This window comes from Pteropus vampyrus, unplaced genomic scaffold (genome assembly GCF_000151845.1).
Source record: "Pteropus vampyrus isolate Shadow unplaced genomic scaffold, Pvam_2.0 Scaffold285, whole genome shotgun sequence".
Classification (NCBI taxonomy): Eukaryota; Metazoa; Chordata; class Mammalia; order Chiroptera; family Pteropodidae; genus Pteropus; species Pteropus vampyrus.
The window spans coordinates 1,926,328-1,943,454 of record NW_011889066.1 but is presented as its reverse complement, the minus strand read 5'-3'; the positions used below and the strand labels follow the sequence as shown (position 1 = coordinate 1,943,454).

Genomic DNA, 17,127 nt, shown 5'->3' with positions numbered 1-17,127 from the left:
GTAACAGAAATTCGATGTCACTTCCTATTCTTCTGGAATGTGTGGGCTATTCCACTCACCTCTGAAATTGTACTAAATGTTATGCTTTGAAGTCTTTTATCACCCTAGCATATTTTCCTGCAATAAAAATATGTACATAAATTGGAATTTTATTTATTTTTAAAATTTATTTAAACATAATTTCTAGGAGTTAAAATTCATCTGAAAAACTGAGTTACCACTGAAATTATTAGTAAAGCAAACCCAATCCAAATTATAAAACATTAAAACTATGATAGATAATTGACAGATATAAACAGTAAAAGCATCAAGAAGAGTACAACTGCTTGTTTTCCAGGCGATTCATGTGTCTGTGTGTATTACTGATTGCTAGACTCAGACATGATCAGCATATATTTCCACCAATGAAAAACTATTTTTAAAAATAAAATGCTCATGTGCTTTAAATATAATTTCATTACAACTTTGTGGCAGCAGATTCAGCTCATTCAATTTAAGGGAATGGTGTGCCAAGAAGCCCAAGCTACTTGGTCAGTCTTTACTGTCAGAATGGTCAGCCACAGTATGCTTATTTCTGATAAAAGATCTGACTTAATTTTTTAATTCAAATAAACATTCTGAAACGTTTTAAGGAACATCATGAAAGCCACTATGGAATGAATTAAAGGAAGGTATCAATAATGTATCTTTTTAAGTTACTTTTAAAAGCAGGGAAGATTTAAATGATACATATCTAATATTTATTGTCTAGTTTTATAACATAAAAACAAGCTAAATTGGAGCCATTTCTCATTACTTATTTTGTAATAATTCAATGCCAACTCTTTAGACCACAGTCTAAGTTATCTAGGAAGAGATATGATCAAAGCCTTGTATTCCTTCACTAAATATGTGCTAGCATGTATGCTTTATTCAAGTATGAGGAAATTAAAAACCATGTGTACAAAATCACAAATTCCACTAATTTTGCTAGATATCACGATCACACGTTTCCTTTACACTTAGCACAAGAGTGTACACTGCTAAAAGACTAGTCAGTAACTAGAATATGACTGTATATAGAAGCATTAATTTTACAATGGGAAATAAGATCAACTAGAACTAGACTTTTTATGACATATCATAAGCTAACTGGTTTTAACTACTTTATTAACACACTTAAACTAAAAGAAATCACAGAAATTCTCTTTTCAGTCTGTAGCTTCAATCTAGTATCTGAAAATCTGGTAATCCTGCAGATACCATAGCTATATTTAAAAGAACCACTGCCACTAACCGGAACTGCTTAGCACCAAAGGTTATTTTTCTTTCCAGTTAATAACTCGTCCTAGGGATGAAATGTGAATAGCTTAAAAGAACTGCTCGTGCACGCATGCGCACACACACATGCACACACGAAGACTGTTGCTTTCATGAAACTCTCTCCTTTAAAAGCAGTTCATTCTGACAGTTGGGAATGGTGAGAACTTCAATGAAAACTGCTCACCCTCACCACGACCCCCTACACAACATATCTCAGTTCAGAACATCGCAGCATTCACCTCTGAAAAAAACCTCTGCATGAAAAAGAGCAAGCTGGCAATAGTGCCTCATGGCAGTTTTGATGCCTGTGCTAATCTATACAAGACAGACACATCCCTAAAGTGTCTTGGGTTTGGTGTTCTGGAAAGATATTGTTTATTATCATATGATGCACCCTGATAAATGCCTGGTTGAGGGATACCGCTAATGTTTTGGAAAGCAGAAGAGCAGTTGTAAAAGGAAACGTGAATAGCAGAGCCAGCAGATCTCTTGGGCTCAAATGCACTTTACTTTCTCAGGCAATTCAATTTTGGGTACGATTACATATGGAAAATGATAATCTGAAGGCTGATTCCTTTAAAACTATCCATGACTGCCTCCCCCTTAAAAGTCTTCCATACACTCAAGGTCCTGGAACCCGGGGGAAACAATGCCCATTAGCACCTGTGAGAAGCTGCAAAGGACGAAGGAAGGGCTGGCTGAAAGAGGGGGAAGGTGACCCCCATGGCACACCAAACACCCATCCGCCCTCTGGTGTCTCGGCTCAAGAGAAGAAAACACCATTATCTGTTAAAGCCATTGGGGCAGCGTATTACATGATTTCAAATGATACACCTTGCCATCTGGTAATGTCATCAACATTTAAGATGGCTAAAACTATATACTTAGTTAAGCAAACCTGTCTATCTATGGATGCTTGAAGGCATGTGAAAGCAAACAAGTGGTCTCTACATGGAACCCCATGATGACCATGCAACCAAGTCCCCACTAGTAAAAGATGCCATGGCACTAAATGCAACGTGACCCAGTTAATTAACAAACCAATCACAAGAAAAATCAGTCTGTTTGATCTCTTGCTCAGTGTGGAAATCCCCAAATCCTTACAGAGCAAGGTAATCTTCATACTGAATTGAATATTTCAATATTATCAGCATTTATCCAAAACACTGATTTGTGCTAAACCTTAAAGAGTGGAAAGAGAAGTGTAAATCCAACCAGCAAAGAAGTTTCTGGTAAGGAGACCAAAAAAGATAATCCTATGGACATCAAATTGCAAAGTGAGCTAGACTATGCAGCCATGTGACCCTCAGCTTCCAATGACTAATCCAGGTGGTACAAGAGGACATAACCTCACAGAGCCACTATGAGAATTAAGTGAAGCCAGTAGCACAGAGCTTGGCTGGGATTATGTGCTGTGCAGACACTGGCACTACCACTGTGAAGACCTCCTGAATATGCCCCTATACTGACATCAGAAGAGATCGGTGCCAACCCAAGTACCCATCACCCTCACCCCCAGGGAGAAATGGGTGCTGAAGATGGTTTGGGTCTCAAGGGCACTTGGTAAGCTCTCTACCCTCCACACCACTGGCTCAAATGTCTCCCTTTCCCCATCTGGTGTATAAGGTGGTGGTGCGGGGGGGTGGGCGGGGGCTGCAATACTCTTGGGGTTATATGGGCTCCCTCTCCTGGAGTTCCTCATTGAACCACAGAAGACAACAAACTACCTGAGTAACTATTTCTCCAATTCTCCTGAGGATGGGAGATTTGACTCATCACATAACATGGATGGTGGAGGGCACTAGGGCTTAATTCTCTCACAATTCCTGATGTTTATTCCTACACAGCTATTAAAAAGATGTACTATAAAAATATTCACAATGAAAAATATTCATGTTAATAGCAAAAATCAGACTAAAACGTGTCATTTCTTCAAAAGCAGTACATGGTTTATACACATAGGAAAATGTTTTAACATCAAAACAGTGGAAGTGGTTTTCTCTGGATGGTGGAGCTGCAGGGGAAAGTGTGTAAAAAAAGTCTACCTTTATTTTTCCCAAAGAGTATACCAACGTAATCAGAGCCATTTACTGAACATTCGTCTTTTGCTTAATGAGTTGTGTGCCATGCTCTGCTGTCGCCATTTGTCCTGCTGGCTGGCTCTCCTCCAGGGAACCAGCCAGGCTTTTATCACCAACACTCATCAGCATGCCTAGATCACAACACAGCAGTCTCCCACTTCAGTGTTTCTCTTTTTTGAAGTCTGCATGGAGATTCTAAGTTATTCTTCCAGATAATCTTAAAACTGATCGGGGTCTTTTTTTTTTTTTTAGTTCCTTTGGGATTTTAAAAGAACTGAACAAAGATGTAAATTAATAAGAACTAAATGTTTCCATCCAAAGAACATGATAAGCCTTAAGCAGGACCTCATCCAGTCTTAGCGTATTTGTCACTGGTGATCCCAAGATGCTTTATTACTTTTATTGCCATCAGATCTATTTTTCCTTTTTTTTTCTGATTAACAGAAAAGCTACTGAGATATTTGCATGAATGCTGATTATACAATTAGCTATCTGTCCTTATTTCTAATTGAGTCAATTCCCTTGGATCTTCTAAGCCTGATCAGTTAGTGATAATCTCTTTTTCCTATCTGATTATCTATTTTGCTCTAAACTTTCTATATGTGTTCAATATTATTGCACTTAGTTTGGTTGCCTCTTCTCCTGATTGTACCGGGAACTATCTTCCTACTGACAATGATGCTGTTGGTTTGACTTGCTCTCCATTAATAGGGAAATCTTTTTGGTTCCTAGTTCATTAAGGTTTGTGATTTTTAAAAATCAGCAGGGATAAGATTTATCGGCTGCTTTTGTTGGCACTGGGGAAGAGAATATGGTTCTCCTCTGGTCTCCTGATGTGGCATATCATGCTGACAGCTGTCTAACTCCACCCACCCAGAACCCTGGACAAGCCATAATCACCCAGAGTCCAACTGCTAGTATTTACTTGGGAGTTCATGTCCACTTCACTTGCCAAAGGTTAGTTTCCTTGTATAATATAGTTGCCAGGCTCAGTAAAGACTATGGAGCCAGTCTGCCTCAGGTTCGACTTCTGGTCTGGTCAGCCACTGGATATGTAATTCCTATCAAGTTATTCTCTATGCCTCAAGTTCCTCATCCAGAAAATGTGGTATTGGTACCTACATCTCATAGGGTTGCTGTGGGGACTACAGGTACTAACAGACGAAAGGAGCTCAGAACAATGCTGGATACTATGAGCTTTAATCAGTGTCTAACTGAATGACTCTTATTTGAATGTGTCCAGTTATCAGCAATCTGTCCATGCTTCAACGTTCCTTCCACAAATACTGACTGAAAGTTCACTGCATTGAGTACTGTGCAATGGTGAGCCTTACCATGGAGCTTACAATGGTTAGTGTGTTCTAAGTGAAGATGTGTATGTTTTTCATGGACATACAGACAAACCTACAATCAAAGCACAATGATGAAGGAGTACAGGGTATATTGGGAACTTGAGGGGAATCACTGCCAAGAGGCCTGAACAAGGTTTGGGGATACCATAGCACCATAACACAATTACTTCCCTTAACAAACTATTTTTAGTCGTGGGACTTGTCAGGGTCAAATCAAAACCCCAGAAACACTCTAATGCACTCAGAAGGACTTCATGCAGGCAATGGGGTACACCAGTGATGATGCACTAAGAAGCAAATAGCTGGGTGGGAACGGCAGGAAGGCGCTATCGCTTCAGAGTTCAGAGAAAGGGACAGCGTGCGGGAACCAGAGCTACATCGGGAGCCACCCAGCAAGAACTGGGACCACAGGAGAAATGGCCATTGTCATAAAATCATGTTCAAAGCAGAGCTCAAACAAGGACCTGGTTCCCCCTCCTCCCTCCACCTAATCTCCTGCCAATGCTCCCAATGGCCAACCATGGCTGGGAGCCTGGGAAGGAGTCTCCAAGGACGAGAAAGTCAAATGGCACAGCTGAGAAGGGCAAATGTAATGATCCACCAGGCTGAACAGGAGCTCCCAGAGTGACAAGACACTGGGGCAGGCTATAGGACTAAGTGCGTCCTCAGGCATCACCTATACCTTAGGACCACCACAGCATACGTCTGGCAGAGGACTGCAGGGAGGTTCCAGGGGATAGCAAGGGCAGGCCTACACCAGTAGAGATTCAGCCCAAGGGCACAGTGCCTAATTTTGTCAGCTGGGCTCCCAGGGCCCAGAATCTGAAACCATATACACACAAAACCCTGCCACTGTCTTCCTTGTTTTGCTCCAACAAAAACGTTAAATGAATGTAGATGTGATAAGCAAAACATACATTTAATTAAACCTACCACTGGGGCCTTCATCAGCCCGGGGCTGTTTCACAAAAATTGTTGCATGTGACCCTCACAATCACCTAGAAAGTAGACAGGTCCCATACTGTCCCTCTTTCACAGAGAATGCTGCAGCCAAAGGCTGGACTCTTGCCCAAGGCCACTGTACCAAAGAAGCAGACCTCAGCTCCCATTCCTAACTCTGGAATCGGTGCTCTGAATCCCCAGACAGTGTCACAAGTTATCTCATTAGAACAGCATGGACAACATAGTTCTCATGTGTGGCAAAGCCAATCACATTTTTTTTTTTTTGTTAAACAGAGGTCTCTTCCTCACAAGGGTTAGAGACCTACTATAGAAGGCTTTCAGCAGGGCTGTCAGATTCAGACTTCCATGCTCAGGCACTTCACAGCAAGGTAGGAGGACTGGAAGGGGAACTCAGGTGTCTACCGAAAAGATAGTAAGAGAGCTAGGACATGTACTCAAGCAGAGAACTGCATAAAAAACCACAAGGCCAGCATAAAGTTAACAGAAACAAGTGACAGTTGACAATCATCAAAGGACAGACCTGTCTGATCAGGACTGAGAGAATCCTTGTCACCCACTCACAGTATAGGAATAGGACACCTCAACTCACAGCCCATTGACAGAAGGGGGTCACAATTCTCCACCACCATAACAGGCAGGTCTGCCACCAAACCCCTTTATCCTGCTTTGAGAGATCTCCAGCTACGCCAGGCCTCAAAACCACAGCCTAAGTCCAGTGACAGAAACAAACTTCAGGCCTGATAACCAGAGAGGAATGTGATCTTGTACATGAGCGTATTGCAAGAGGCTCCTCTGAGTAGCTATTCAAGGCACACACTGTGCTTATCCTAACCTAAAGGTCTCTAACCCCTGGCAGGTGAAGGTCAGCATGAGGAACCTACCATGGACAGCTAGAGCAAACTCATCCGTCATCTATAGCAAAGACCAGACCAGAGGCAGCCTGCAATCCACGTTCCTACCCCATCATAGGCCACATCTGCCCCCAGAGTTCCTAATGAGGCCCACAGAGTGTGAAAATCCCTATTCTGACACAATTTCCTCCATATCACCAAGGCAGTGTTTCTACAGCTGCAGTCAAGACTCCCCATCCATACCCATCTGGGGCTTCATGACACTCAAGTTCACAAACTACTGCTTTCTGGTCCAATATCCATGTGAAGGTCACTAGAATTCTTTTCTAAAAAGAAATCACAACTGCTTGCTGTAACTCCCTGGTTAACTGACAGCCACACCAGGGCATTCCTCCTGTCTTCCTCAGTGTGGCTCTCATCACGGCAGCAACAGGAAGAAATGGAAACCTTGTGACTCTGATGTCCAAAGATTTTGTTTTAATGTGAAAAAATACGTATATATAAAAAATAAAAATTAAGATCACTAACTTAATTTTAGGGCTTAAAAATTCAACCCAATTACTCATACTAACATTCCAGCTGTGTGGACTGAGCAGCGGCACCAATCACAGTAGCCTCACCTCGCCCTCTGCCCGCATGCCCATCTTCCAGGGTTGGACAAGTTGGTCATACTCAAGGAGCTACAGAGGGCCCCTGCCTGTTCCCTACTGCTCTCACCCCAACACCTTGTCCCCTTCTAGGAAGGGAGACTGATTCTATACCACACATCTCAGTTTACACACAAGACACCTGGGGAGCCCTCCCAAGAACCCCAGGTACAACCCAAAAAACCTCTACTGGTGTGATCCATCCAGGAGGCACAGCTGCTCCAGTTCTCACTATTTAAAAGGGGGATTCATATTCATTTTTAAATTACATAATTACTGTATTTTCAAATGCAAAAAATAAAAATAGTGAAAATGACTTAAAAATCCATCAACTTGCCATTAAAAAAAAAAACACTTCATGCATTAATATATATTCTACCATTTTTGTTTCTACACAAATACATACACAAATGTGGCTATGAACACACACATCTTTTTTTACAAACATGGAATTAGCAAAAATATACATAAAGTATGGAACTTTACTGGTAGACACTTGAGTTATAAATATTTAATAATATTTATTATTAATAATAAATGTGTTCTTCACAGAGCAGCAGCTGGTGCACGTATGGTGTCTTTCTTTACCTAGATATTTCCTTGAGATAAATTCCAAAAATGTTACTGCAAGGTTAAACATTATGCATATTTTTTGGCTCTTGAAAACATTATCAAGTGACCCTCCAAAATGTCACACTGCATCCCCAGTGAGGCCCTCACCAGCAAAGCACGAAACTGCATTCCCTGTGCTCTGGGTTTCCTCACCTCTGAGGGCCAAGCGCACTGTGCTGGCCATGGAAGAGACACTTCATTTGTCAGCAGTTTTCTGCATAGCACTGGCTCACGTCCTGTACCTGTTTTTCTACAGGGGCGACCATCTTTCTTACCATTTAATGCTGTTTTTGCTCATTTAGAAACCTTTCAATGTTAAGTGATCTTCAAGGACTGTGCTTCTGCTTCCCTATAGACATTCCTACCCTCCAAACCATGAGCAAGCTGCAGAGAGCAGCCTCAGTGGCCCAGCTGCAGAAGGACCCAATAATAAGTCTCACCTTAGCGGATTATTGTGAGGATTCAATATGAGCTAATATATGTAAAGCAAACAGAAGAGAACAGTGTTAGCTATTATTAACACTTGTTTTTAAAAATCCTTAAACCTCTCATCTACATTCTTTATCCTGTAGGGAATTTTTGTATTTTTCCCAAGGGCCATCATTCATTTGCCAACTTTAAACACACAGAGGAGTGTGGTCTTAGATGTTTCTTAGATCTGTGTGTCGCTCTGGTGTCCTGGCGCCAGCACTGCCAGTGTTAATTGTTGCTTGCATAACATCCTAACAAGCACAGTGCAAATCCTGTTAGTTCTTCCACGTTTCCTTATAAATCCTTACCTACAGGTTCTACACAATTATCTCCCTGGAATTTCAAATGGAATTGCATTAAAATACCATGGGAAGAGTTAGCATGTCTGCAACTTAGTCTCTTGTACCCTACAGATGTCAGCAATCTTGTTGGCTCCACCTTCACGACAGGTCCAGAACTTATCCACCTGTCCCCACTGCTCAGCCACCACACTGACCTCAGCTGTTCTAGTTTCTTGCTGGAGAGCCACAAGAAACCCCTATCTGCTCTTTGCCCTTAATGATTTTTTTTTTTTTCCAGAAAAGCAGCTGGAATGAATGATCTCTTAAAAAATACATCACTTTTCTAATTATGCCTCTAATGTTTTCCCATCTGACTCAGTGAAAGCCAAAGACTTCAATGACTTCAAGAATCTAAAACAGCCTGGCCTCCCACCAGCTCTCTAACCACTTCCCAAAAACTCTTCCCTGGGCTGAGTGGCTCTCTGGCAACCAAGGCCTTTCTGCTGACAACACCCTCCAGCCTCAAGTGCTTGCCAGTCCTCACCCAGATGTATCCTGGTGGCTCCCTTCCTTAACTTCTGCATATGTCACCTTCTCTGTGAGGCCTCTACCTTTTTAAAACTAGAAAACATCAGAGACCCCTTTGTTTTGTTCACATTTACCATCTGATTTACTGTTTTTCATGCTTATCAAATGCTCCAACCCCATCACTCAATAGGAATGTGAGCAACAGTGTCTGTTGTTTCTAGCACCGCAGCAGGGATGTTTATCAGGAGGGAGTCACCCTCTCTGGGAGCATTTTCTCTTCTCTCAGTCAAGTTTCTTGTCTCCTCTATTCAGGTCCTACTCACTCCACTTGTGAAATTTCCTCCTGGATATTCTGTAACTTTTGTTGCTACCATAAATAAGGTATTTTCTCCATTGTATTTCTTAACTAGCTACTGCTGCCACAAAGGACACTTCCATGATTATACATTTCATTTACCTTATAACTGGCCACTTAAGTACCTTTTAAGTTTAATCATTTGATTCTTTTGGATTTTCCAATAAACAATCAAATCGTTGTCTAAGTTACTGTCTCCTCCATATAGTTCTTATTTCTCTTTCTAGATTTCAATGGCAAGAACCTCTAGAACATTAAATACCAAAGGTAATAGTGATTAACAAAAGTAATTCTTTAGGAGGACCAGGTGCTGAAGGCTTAAAAATTTTTAAAAAATAAGGGATTGTAAGCTGACAAGTTCTTTGCAATCTGTAAGGTCAACCAAGGATTGCCTCACCTAAAAAAGAAAAAAAAAAAGGTAATTCTTGCATGCATGTAGAATGTCTCGCCATTATGCTGGCTCTTGATTTGGGCTACAGAATCTTTATTATTCTTATTTCCATCAGTAATGAATATGAATTTTTTAAATAAATACAGAATCTGTTGTGAATCATGGACCTACTATGATAAACCAAGTAACAGGCTTCCAAATATTAAATCATCCTCAAGCTATGGGACTAAATAAACCCCATTTGGTCAGAATATTAAATATACTGCCTGATCCTATGTGTATTTTGAGAACATTTCCATCAATTTTCATAATCATCAATCTATGGCTCTCCTTTTGGGGGTGGTATTCTTGTCAGGCTTTGGTATACAGATCATGGAATTTCCTATTTTCCACAAAAGCTCTAGAATGGCGACTACTGAAAATATTCATTGGACAGGCAGAATCTGTATAAACCAACAGATGAGCATGAGACTCAGAAATACTAACTTCATCCATAGTTAATCATTTCTGAATAGTGATTTGTTTTCCTGGAAAATTATGCATTTTGTTGGAAGAACTCCAATTTATTATCATATAGTTTATGTGATATTTATTTTCCACTGACTCTGTGAAGTTCACTGACTCACTTACGCTTTCTCCTTTTTCTTGGTAGAACTGCTCAGAGCTAGAAACTGAGTCTAGGGGCTATATCCACTTAAGGATGTTTTGTTTGGCCCACAAAAAATGTTATTTTAAAATCTGAATAGGCTGTCACATTGAAGCATCAAAATCAGACTTCTGTTCTTTTTCCATCTTGAAATAATAGCTTATTTCACTTAGATTCCTTTTATTTAATAGGAAGACAGACATGGCATAAACACATCTAGATTCAGCCACATCTATCTTTCATCCATAAAAACAGTAAGTAGCTGAGATTCAGAATGCTGGTGAGCACTTTAACTGTATTATCACACTTAAACCTCATAAAAATCCAATACAGTTGCTTCTATTACCATTTTACAAAGCAGAAAACTGAAGCAAAGAGGCTTGCTTAAGAGTTCAAGCTTATAACCACATCCATTTTTTCTCTAATTATTTGTAAATAATTAGCTTTTATTTCTTCTTTTACCCAAGAGTTTGGTAGGTTTTCTTTTGTTTTCCAAGTAATTTTTATTTTCTATTTTACCACATTATGGTCAAAAACATATACCATCAGGCTGGGGATTCTTGCCTAAAGACTCTGTAATTCTTTTCCTGATGGCCGAATTTGTTCAGTTTAATTTCTATAAATATTCTATGGTCATGGAGTAGGGTCTATTGAATCAACTTTATTACCCTTGTAACATCTTTCATATCTTTTTTCCGCTTTATCTGCAAATACTGAGTAAATTAACCACTTCCAATATTGCTAGGTTTTTATTTATCCAATTCTAGATTTTCATAAGTTTTTACTTCCTGTTGTTTGATATTGTAACCTTTCATATAAATGTTCACATAAATGGTCACAAGTCTTGTAATTCTGATGTTGACTATATGTACACAGAAACCAAAATCAGAGAAAATCTCCTCTGCCCCAAATGTTCTTCTTTGAATTGTATGCTTCTAATACTATTAACCCTGCTTTGTGATTTTTGCTTATTTTTCTTTTGTTTCCTAATGTGAATTTTAACCTTCATAAATATTTTGGTCCATGATGTGCGTCTTCTAGATAACACATAGTTGGGACTTTGCTCTTTGACTCAGTCAAAAAAAAGTCAGAGAGTGACATTCATTTACAATTTTACTGTCATGCAGACACGTTTTGCTGTCTACTGTCTTTTCCAGTAAGCACTATATTTTCTTTCCTTTTCCCCGCACTCAGCAGAAAAATACACATCATTTATAGTTCTGAAATTGGTTACATTTATCTTTTTAAAGCTATTTTGAGGGGAGTACAATACTGAAAATAATAAAAATGGCACAATTTTATTTTCTACATTCAACAGTAACCCAATAAGAAGGGTCTTAGATTTTAGACGGGTCTTAGATTTTCAAAGAACCGGCATGCGCACTTTGTACTTAACTACTCTGACAATATGAAGTACAGACTGTGTTTAAATTACTTAATTTCACTTATAGTCCTATTACCCTGAAACCTCACTGGTTCTTGGACTTATTAAACTACAATCCCTTAATCATAATCCCAAAACCCATAAAACTCAAAAACTCACATTTTCCCCCTTAAATTTGATGCCAAAAATACTTTAGCAGTAACATCGGACCTGAACACATGTGAAGCTATCTGTAGTCTTAGCTGATCCCATTTAAGTGAATATATTCAGTGAAAAATGCCAATGATCTAACTAGGCATATTAAGAAATACAGAACATATGGACTATTATTACCATTCTAAAATGTGAAATATTATGAATCAAAACACAGCTAATGCAGGTTAACATACTCTATTGCTATATAACATAACAATATACAACATAAACACATTTCCTAGAACTGTCTGCCGAGAGAGCCTAGACGCAATGATTAATGTGCACAACCAGCACCCAGACCTTTCTGATACCACTCTCTAATAAAAGGAACAGGGCTCCTTGGAGAAGTGGCAGATTCCAGGGCAAGCCAGGGATAATAAAATATTAGTCTGGTGGTACCAAAAAGGAAAGAAATATCCCCCCAAAACACCAGGATGGGGGCATGTCAAAAGGGTACAAGAATCCAACCAAAATAGCTCCCAGTGGAACAATTTGAGCAGCAAAATAAATACTGATAATATTGATTATAATATTGACTTTAATAACTTAAAAGATAAAATAAATATCCTTGTGTTCATACTGACATAAATGAATGAATAAATGGGAGAGAAGGGAAAGCTCTTCCTTATAGAATTCTAATAACTGTACAAGAAATGAGGAAAATAGAAAATCACTTTTAGAACACCACAGTAATACCACAGGCAAATCCACCCTTGATTGTTGAATTAGTGAGAGGTTGAAGAAACAAGGGATCCATATAGTGTATGGGAATGTATTAACTTTGTCCAAGGTGAGGTCTGGCCTTTAACACAGGTTCCTGGGAAGAAATCTCAATGTCCTTGGAATGTCCTGTCTACTTGGTGTGTCTCTGTTTACCTGGGGGCCCTGCGCAACTCCAAACAGTCTAACAATGTGACTTATGGTGGAGGCCTTGAGGCCCTTATAAACGACTGGATAGAAAGATTTGGGTAAACTCTTCCTGTTAGCAATACCTTGTGTATGCTGTCACATGGTGGAAGTCAGCACTGTCTACAATTCCAGGGAGAGGCCGACTGGAAGCATCATGCTAGGCACTCTCCTGGACCTTGCCTTATGAATGACCTTATTCCCTTGACTATTCTGTACCCTTTCAATACAATGAACCATAACCCTAAGTTCTGAGTCCTAGAAAATTTTTAAACGGAGACCCTCAAACTTGTAGTTTGGTGTCAGAAGTGAGGGTGTGATCTTACAGACTTCTAAGATTTGCGCACCATTATAAAATATCTACCTTAAAATAAATATTTATTAATTACAAAGGGGAAATAGTAACTTCACAATGGAGAAACCTGGAAGACAATACCTTAACCCAGTGATTAAGGTTATCCCCACCTGTAATAACATGTTGACTGCATGTACCTCAATACGACGCAATGAGAAAGGCACCGCACTCTGGCTCCAAAAGATCCATAACCTCAGTATAATCAAGAGAAAGCATCAGAGACCCAAACAGAAGTGACATTCCAGCCTAAGGGACCAGAACTCTTCAAAAGCATTATGAAAGTCAAGGAAGGGATGAGGAACAGACATGGACTGGAGGAAGCTAGGGGTTGTGACAATCATATGCCACATGAGATCTAGATGGGATCTTAAAACAGAAAATACACTAGTGGGAAACTGGTCAAATCCAAATAAAGCCTGCAGTCCACATAATAGGACAGTGGTCATGATCATGAATTAACTTTGATAAATGCACCATGACTGTGGTAGGTAAGATGAAGGGAGGCTGGGTGAAGGGTATCAAAAGTGGAGGACAAAAATAGGTGACAATAAGTATGGAATACTGCCAATGAGGGAAGCATTTTTCTGCAACTCTAAAATTCTAGCAAAATAATATGTCAGGAAGGAAAAGCACAATTAGTCCAAGGGTTTTGTAAAAGAGATTATGGGCCTATACTTATATTCCTCTCTCTCAGCTAGTTAACACTACACGAGGGCTTTTCCAGGATGATGTATGGGTGGCAAAATGTGAGCCTTCTCATAAGAAAATTCTTCTGCTACCTTCACATATGAAAGCTGAATACTTGGCAGGTTCCAGATTTCTATCTCCCATAAAAGTCTATAAATGTTTAAATCAATGCATTTTTCAAAACACTAACCGCTATTGGAAGATGCTAAGAAACCAGTTTATTATTTTGAAAACAGATAAACAGAAAGATTCAGATATTCATCCTGACTTTCCTGTATGAACTATACCTCATGGTAAAGAACTGACGAGAAGTTGCTCTTTACAGGAATATTCTAGCTAGTAATGAAAGGAATATTATCTTTCTGCAACCCCTAAGGAAGTAACAGATCCAGTCAGTGGTCATCAACAGCTACTAACTATACAGGACAGACCACCAGATGCCTAGACCCCCTGGAAGAGCCCCACACACCCCTAAGAATCAAATTTCAATCAAATTAAGCCTACAGATTTAATTTATAGGAAACACAGAAGACAGAGGAACCTGTTAAGCTACACCACAGTAATGTAATCAGCAAAAATCCACACTGGCCAGATTCTTCAACAAATACATGGGAGAGAGACGGAAGGAGAAATCTATAGATATAGGACTTAAGAAACATGTCAACCAGTAGTAATATATGAGCCTTATTTGGATTCTGATTCCAACAGTTATATAAAAAAAACATTTATGGGATTTGAGACAACGATCTTTGAACACTTGCTAGATACTGATATTAAGGAAATATTGTTAATTTTTAAAGAAGCAATAATAGTATAATTAGTATGTGGCTAAGTTTTTTCAGTGTTCTTATTGTCTGAGATAATGGAGAAATATTTATTTAAAAAAAGGTAATAAAAATATAAAACTATCTCTACAGATACCACTCCAAAACAATAGAATGGATATAACATGTATTATATAACTATTTTTTTTTTCCTTCAAGCTGAGATTGCCTATCAGGTTAAATAAAGGCATCTGGTTTCCTTCATTAACTTTACCTAATATGTGCTGAATTCTTTCATTCTATAGATTTCCACCATTATCACCACTGCCACACTTTTATTATCTCTACAAGTCCTATTTGTGCACTCTGTGAACTATGAGAGGTAACCCTTCTTCAGTCACAAGGAAATGACACGTACATCCCTTCCAGCACAAATATTTGCTTTAAGATCAAAAGAAAATAGGGAGTTATTATTTTAAAGAAAAAACCATATTATTAAGGACATATAAAATTACATTACTAACCCTACATGTCCCAATACTCTAAATTTTAGATAAATATAAAAAACAAATGAAATATACAAAATAATATATTAAAAGAATTCACTGTTACTTTTACAAAAGAATTTTCCAGTTTCCTTTAAGCACTGCGGCCCACTTTTCTGTTTTCAGGATGGGCAAATGGACAGACACATGAGGCCACAAACTAGCAGGTCTTGTTGGATCCATTTAGTGTTTTTTAGAAATTCAGAAGTTACTGACATTTTAAAATTCGAAGACTTCAACATAACTCTAAACTAGGTATCCATTACATATGCCACCCAGGAGCTGGCTCTGGGGATAGCAGTAACCCGGTCCCCAGGATCTTACCAATGCCAAGGTCAAGGGCCAGTGGCCATTTAGCATCAGGTGCCCACGTCTACTTTTCTGACACCTGGTCTTTGTTCTTTGCCTTGTAGCATACCAGGTAACAGATACTGGCATTTGCAACAACTAACTTCCAAGCAGCTTTTTTAGGTAAATAAAACATATCCATAATAATGCTGGGAAGTTTGCTAGTAACTTATTTTTCCTTAAAATCACAGAAAATTAAGGAGTTGATGAAAGGGCGTTTTGAACATATAAGTAACACAACACAGAAACATCTATTCTATGTTTCTTCTGTCCTTAATTAAGTCCCAAGGTGACTCTTAGAACCCTCACTCCCCCAGCACTGCAGCACACACAGCCTCACCTGAGTTGTTCCCAGTTCCTTTCTGCTTTTTTTTCTTGGCTAGTTGAATGGCTCGGGAATCAGTTCTTGCTGAGCCCCCACTTTCCTGAGATCAAAGAAAAGTGTGTCAGTCACTTGACCCAAACAGCAAAGGGAGCGCAGCAAGGGAACTACTGAAACATGGTAAGTCTGCTTCCTGAACAGAGTGGAGTCCAATACTCTTTGAGAATCTCCAGCAAAGGTTCACAGGGAATCAAATGCTACATCCAGTTACAGTGACAGTTAAACAAAATCAGAGTTGGAACAATATACATAATTTTATTATCCAGAGAAGCAAAAGTTATTCCTCCAAAGTCTAAAACATTAAAATATTTTATACAGAAACTGTTATAAAATGAAATACAGACTTCTCTGCTGTCTGAAACAAATAACCAGCCTTCCCTCAGTGATTCAGGATTGATTTACTGCAGCACTTCCCAATATCTTTCAGAGCATGCCACATTAATATTTGTATGGCAGACCCGGGGTTGTCCTAAATCATATATCCACTACAGAGACCACTCTGGCAGCAGGTGCTTGACTCAAAGTCTTACAGACCAAAACAAGAATTGTGTTACTGAATTCAGGAAGTTTACTGAGGGAGCCAAACAGTATTTAAATAGGATTTCAACTGTTGTAAATTTGTGAATGTTTATTAAGAAAAATTTAATACTTATCACTACAAAAAGCATAGAACCCTCAACAGCTCATGGCATACCTGTAACCCATTCACCACGCACCATCTGTGCTCAGAGAATCGAGGCAGCCCAACGTCACATAGCTAGCGAGAAAATGAACAAGTGGTCAGGATCAAGGTCATGGCTGGCAGCTCCTCCTGTCTCCACCCACAATTAGTCCTGATGGCACAGTGGCACCAGAGAACTACTGTTTCCCAAGGCCCTGAGGCCCTACACTCAGGTACTGCCTCCCCACTAATCTATGAGCCTCTCCATCTCCCCTCCTGGCCTAGGCACCTGCACACCTTGACAAGATGCCAAAAGAGGCTCAACAGAGACTGAGCTTCTCTGACTAAAAGACATAAAACCTGGCTCCATGGTAAAATGGGTTACCACGTCCTTCACAATTGATCCTAATTAAAAGGATT

The 17,127-nt window shown here is 39.4% G+C and overlaps 1 protein-coding gene across 1 annotated transcript in view; it reads right to left on the bottom strand.

Annotated features, from left to right (window-relative positions):
- The window catches only part of ZXDC (ZXD family zinc finger C), a gene marked incomplete at its 5' end in the record, with an annotated part of 37,687 nt that overhangs the window by 6,650 nt on the left and 13,910 nt on the right, over positions 1-17,127 (bottom strand). The window contains 2 exons of the mRNA XM_011376069.2: positions 16,005-16,089; positions 16,741-16,803. Of these exons, the coding sequence (XP_011374371.2) occupies positions 16,005-16,089; positions 16,741-16,803 (148 nt within the window). The remainder of the gene's footprint in view (positions 1-16,004; positions 16,090-16,740; positions 16,804-17,127) is intronic.